This window comes from Parambassis ranga, chromosome 15 (assembly GCF_900634625.1).
Source record: "Parambassis ranga chromosome 15, fParRan2.1, whole genome shotgun sequence".
Lineage (NCBI taxonomy): Eukaryota > Metazoa > Chordata > Actinopteri > Ambassidae > Parambassis > Parambassis ranga.
This window is the reverse complement of record NC_041035.1, coordinates 20,745,284-20,750,953: the sequence shown is the minus strand read 5'-3', so window position 1 is coordinate 20,750,953 and position 5,670 is coordinate 20,745,284. Positions and strand designations below refer to the sequence as shown.

Here is a 5,670-nt window from a genome sequence, read left to right as displayed (position 1 = left end):
TAAAGCTGAGGAGCCACCTCCACCTTAACTCGACATATTTCTTCTGACTCTGAGCCAGGTAAGGGGACCCTCCTTCGAGGTGCGGTCCTGTGCTGACCCTGTGGCTCCTGTCTGTCTGCGGCTGTGGGACAGGCTGTTAGCTCGCTCTTCACAGCCCACTCACTTGATCCAAAAAGGATCAATCAGGCCCTCATTGTCATTCAAGTGGCCAATCCTCCACTCACAATGGATTCTAATGACGCTCATGTCTCCATTAGGAGCAGGAACCAGCCCAGCTGCAGACCAGGACCCTCTGCCCCTCTGCAGGCCTGCACACAGGCTCCAGCAGGCCCCTCAGTGACTCAGCTCCTTTGTGCCTCCTGGTGGGAGGTGTTAGTACATGTTTACAGACTCAGACTCCCGCCATATTATCTGAAGGAGCAGATCATAGAGGCCACTTTATGACAGGCTGATTGGATCTATTTAGCCGGGGCCACCTAATGACTTTAACGTGAGGCAATATGCACCTTTCAGCAGACTGGAGGGCGCCGCGTCTCTGCGCGTCTTTCATGTAAGTGCGAATTGTTCGATCGTCACACAACAGAGCTGAATGGATCCAATGATGTGGCACTTACCTCCGCTTTGATGCGCCTTTGAAGATGCAAATCTGCAGGCAGCGGAGCGCGCAGCTGAAAACATGGAGCCGGAGGCGGCAGCAGCGGAGAGGCCCCTCACACACACACACACACACACACACACACACTCACACACACACACACACACACACTGCAGCCAAACAACACACAGCAGCGTTAACAAACGGATCTGTCAGGATGTGAGAGAAACCAACACCACTGTGCCAAAATCTACATAAACATACATATTTAGACACAACCGATGCAGATATTAATGTCATTTAGTTTGTTCTGATGTAAATGTCTGTGGATGCTCTCATTCATCCAGGTCATAGTCATGTCCAAGAGATTCAATGGAGGCAACTGGTTTATTTAAAGAAAGGCTCAATGGAGATTTCCTTTCATTCATTTCAAAGGATGATTTATTTAAAACACACACACACACTGTCTGGTTGCTTGGATTTAGTGTGTGGAGGCTTTTATGCAGACAGAGGAGGTCATATCCAGAGCTGTTGTAAAGTTTCAATGTTTTATTTGTGATGTAAAACATACATATCATAGATAACATCAAATATACTGTAGTGCTTCAGACGTATTAAAAGCATTTATATTCACAACTCTTTTAAAGAGATATTTGGAGGAACATCTAGATTCTAGACAGGAAGACTCGAGGCGGACTTCAGTAGAAGTGGTGCGGAGGCAGGAGCGCGGGAAGGGAGCGGTGCTGCTGCTGCACAGCAGCCGGGAGAGGCGCTCTGTGGAGCGGCTGCAGCTGCGCGTAAAAGCCGCTGCTGGCCGGGAGCTGTCCACTCAGGAGGGGGTGCTGAAAGAGCAGCGGCGGCGGCGGCAGCAGCGCGGCGGGGACCGACAGGAAGTCTGGGCGCAGGTCCTGGACCTCCCGTTTCAGCTTCATCCTCCTGTTCTGGAACCACGTTTTCACCTGGAAAAAAGACACGACGTGAGTTCTGACGATTCCACACACCAAGAGGTGACAGTCAGCGCGCAGGGACCGCGGGCTCACCTGGGTCTCAGACAGGCTCAGCTTCTCCGCGATCTTCCTCCTCTGCGTCGCGCCCAGGTATCTGTGCTTGCTGAAGGTGGTCTCCAGTCTGCTGATTTGCTCGGCGGTGAACTTGGTCCTCATCCTCCGCTGCTGGGTGGCCTCCCCCTCGCTGTCCTCTCCCACTTCACTCTCAGACCCTGAAGTGTAGCCGCAGCTGTCTGAAAGGGAGATTTAGTTTAGTCCAGATCAATGACACACACACACACACACACACACACACACACACACAGGCTCCAGATCTCCTCAGAGGACTTACTGTTTGGGGAGGTGGGAGTCTGCTGCTGCCTGCTGGCTTCCACTCCGGTCGGCTCCTCATAGTAACTCCTAGAAAGCCACTCCACGGAGAAGTTCGCCATGATGTTTCCACAGTGGTCCTTACAGTGTGGAGGTATGGGGGCCTCCTGTCCTGGTCGCTATATAGGAGGGGCGCACTTCTTTATTTGCATATGCAAAGGGATCTCAACGGAACGATAGAAACTTGATGGTGGTTGTAATTGAGCTTAATAGAGGCTGGGCTGAAGATTTTCTCACGTCGGTGGCGGCCTGGGACGCTGCGGCGCCAGCGAGTCTGAGTATCAGTTCCCTGGTATCTCGGGCTGTGAGGGTCAGACAGACAGCTGACTGCAAGGGTGTCTGAGGGGCAGCCCAGTCCAGACCGGTGGCTCAGCGCGCACTGCAGACCGAACCTGTCAGGCACTGAACTAAAGGTCCAAACTGTAATTCTGACCATCAGTCTGAGCGCTGCTGAGGATGTGAGGGACGTTTGGAGCCGCAGACAGAGGCGCGCAGCTGTCTGCGCCATCCAGCAGCCTGGCAGCGAAGCCTTTGTTATGGTGGGGGGGCAGAAAGTGAGAAAGTTCCGTTTGATCTTTGTTGACCTGTTTGAATGAGACATTTGCCTCGAGGCGACATGGAGACCCCCCCCCCCCCCCCCCCACACACACACACACACACCACAGCAGGTGAGCCCTGAACCAAACTGCAGCCAAAACAGAACCGGTTCTGTGGCCTGCAGGAGCATCAGAGGGGCTCGGGTCATCTACAGATCCTGTCTGTTCCTGGGGGACTGATGATGATAATGTGATGATAATTAACTCACTGCTGCTGGAATCCAGAGGAGAATCTCCAAATCTCATCAGGTTTTTTAACCTCAGGCTTCACAGATCAGATCAGATCCTTTGTCCACACAAAAGCCCAGACTCTCTGGAGCCGGGTCCGGGCCCCTGTGGTAGGTGTAAACTCATCAATGAGTGGCTTCATTAAGACTAATTGTCGACCATGATCTCCCTGTTAGCTGCGCTTTGAAGTGCAGAGATGGAGACAAACACGGCGCGGATTAAGCCCGGGACAGATGTCATTAATCCAGGGAGGATTTTATTCTCACAATCCTCATTTTATTGTGAAAACTTTTAGTTAAATCTCAGAATTCTTAATCTTATTCCCAATAATCCCACGTTTCATCACATTTAAATTCATTCTCAGAATTGTTCATTGATTCTGTATTTATAGGAGTCATTGTAGAATAGTGTTGTTCTAGAAACAGGATTTTCTGATTTTATTCTGAAATCTCTTTTTATTGTAAGATTTTTTTTAATCCTCGATATTCTGACTTATTCTTAGAATTTTTTATTCTGAAAATTCTGATTTTATTCCAAGAAATGTAATTTATTCTGTATTTATTCTCAGGATCCTGATTTCATTGTAGAATATAGTGTTATTCTAGAAACAGGATTTTCTGATTTTATTCTGAAAACTAGATGTTTTAATTCTCGGTATTCTGACTTAATCTTAGAATTTTATTTTATTCTCAAAATTATATAAAGATGTAGCAATAATGAATACAAATTTGGAATTCTGACAAATCTCATCTTATCTTATCTTAAATTCTCACAGCTTTTGATTCTGGTTTTATTCTTAGAATTTTCAATTGATTCCCAGAAAAGTATTTTGCTCCCAGAATGTTTTTTATTCCAAGAATTTCACTGACAAACTGACTGAATCCTGACTTTCTGAGAAATAACAAAGAATCCTGAGAAAAGCACTCATACATATTCAGTCTGCTGGCTCAGAGTCAGCCTGGCTGGGCTTTGGCCTCATCGTCAGATCAGCTGATCCATACAGTGAGCTGTTCTCAGCAGCCCCTCCCTGCTCCAGAGATGAAAGCCAGGATGATCTATTCATGTGGAACTAATCCTGCAATAAAGATTATATCATCAACTCTATCTCCAAGAATCTCGGTGGAACAAGTCAAACACGCAGAGTCAGTTGGTTCAGAATAGAAGATAAACTTTAATAGACTTTAAATAGAGTTTCTTAAGTTTTATATAAAATAAAATATACATCTCACATCAAATAAAGCAGCTCTATAGATTGCACATTCTCCGGCAGTAAGTGTCTCAGTGGGAAAGAGTCAGTTTGTGTGTTCAGTAAAAATGTGGCTGGTTGAGGAGGAGATGATGCTGAGGAGGCATCTGCTGCTGGAGCACCAGCTGCGGGACAGGCACGGGGTAGAAGGCCGGGCCGGCTGAGGCGTAGTGCGGCCGCTGTCCGGCCATGCCGTGGTACAGAACCGGGGGTGGAGGCTGGAAGGCCATCGGGGGCACCTGGGGAGCGAGGTAGTTCTGCATGTCCCGTTTCAGCTTCATTCTTCTGTTCTGGAACCAGGTCCTCACCTGAGAGAGAGAAGCAACAGTTAGCATCCAGAGGCTTTAGAGTCGGAGTCTTCTTGTCATGGTAACATGCTGCATGTAGGCTACAACCAACTTTAAAACCGTGTGTGAGCGTCTCACCTGAGTCTCTGTGAGGTTCAGCTTCTGCGCCGTCTTCACTCGCTCTCCAACTTCCAGGTATTTGTGCTTGTTGAAGATCTTTTCCAGCTTGCTGATCTGCTCCGGGGTGAACTTTGTGCGCACTCGGCGCTGAGGCGCGTCCTTCTCCACGTCGTTCCCCTCATCCACGGAGAGGCACTCAGAGGAGTTGGCTTCACTGTCATACCCAGAGGAATACCCGCTGGTTTCTGAACCTGCAGGAGGGAAAGGATGATGTTACCAAACCTGATTCCAGCTGAATATGATTAAAAAATAAAATCAGACAAGTCTTAACCACGTGAACTCTGAACTCTGAGAGCTGCTACTTACTTGGAGACGCGCAGTGTGTGGAGCGCTGGAGGCCGGAGTCCTGGTGTCCGCTGCTTTCCAAAGACTCCGTGTGTTCGGCGGGCTTTGATGGTTTGGGTTTTGGCTGCAGGTAACCTCTGCCAAACGCCGGCGGGCTCGGCTGCACCATGCAGGGAACGTGGGGTCTGCAGGCCGGCGCGGGGTCCCTGCCGGCTCCCTGCTCCTCCGTGGCGGCGGTGCTGTGATGGCTCTGGGCCAGCCAGTCCACAGAAAAGTATTTCACCATGTCGGCAGTGTTGCTGAGTGACCTGTAGATCCACCGAGTCTCAGAGGGAGTGTGTCGTAGCAGCTCCCATCCAGGCTCAGCCTTTATAGGGCCCTGGTCCAGACTCCATTTGCATATGTAGAGACCCTTGTTAACGCCTGATCGATCCCGATGATTAGGGGATAATGGCTCGTTATTGAAGTCTTTACATATCCTGTGAGTGTGTGAAGACGTGGCGCCGCCGTGTCTGTGAGAATCCTCCTGAGCTCATACATTTGTCCGCCCAGACTGAAACTGGGGGCCCTGAAACAGCTGTATGTGCTGCAGAGGTGGGGGGGCACTTCCATACTGCTGCTGCATACAGTGGCAATAACAGGCCTTCTATTGGAGGGTTTAACACTTTGTATTCAATACAATAATGCAAAATAAATCATGTTTTTGAAACTGAGGAAATTTACTTAACTATATTTTAATCACTCAATTTTACTCCACTTAAAGTTTCTACAAAGTTTAGACTTCAGACATGGATTTTACGCACAGAAACACCAGCAGTTGTTGCGCCTTTTACGCATTAAATTTTCAAACAATATCAAAAAACAGTTAAAATTGTGT

General features: G+C 48.6%; 1 protein-coding gene across 1 annotated transcript; it reads right to left on the bottom strand.

Moving 5' to 3' along the window:
- Positions 1-4,100: 4,100 nt before the first annotated feature.
- vox (ventral homeobox) lies at positions 4,101-5,106 on the bottom strand. Its single transcript, XM_028422867.1, has 3 exons — positions 4,815-5,106; positions 4,467-4,699; positions 4,101-4,349 (listed from the first exon to the last, which is right to left on the bottom strand). Exons 1-3 carry the CDS (start codon positions 5,077-5,079, stop codon positions 4,101-4,103), a joined length of 747 nt encoding a protein of 248 aa, XP_028278668.1. The 5' UTR covers positions 5,080-5,106.
- Between the last annotated feature and the right edge of the window lie 564 nt (positions 5,107-5,670).

Bases quoted from the DNA above. Each gene is read 5' to 3' on its own strand.
- vox (XM_028422867.1), bottom strand. From the start codon at position 5,079: ATGGTGAAATACTTTTCTGTGGACTGGCTGGCCCAGAGCCATCACAGC. The intron at 4,700-4,814 runs GTAAGTAGCAGC...TCCCTCCTGCAG, and splicing joins CACACACTGCGCGTCTCCAA to GTTCAGAAACCAGCGGGTAT. The intron at 4,350-4,466 runs GTGAGACGCTCA...TCTCTCTCTCAG, and splicing joins TGAACCTCACAGAGACTCAG to GTGAGGACCTGGTTCCAGAA.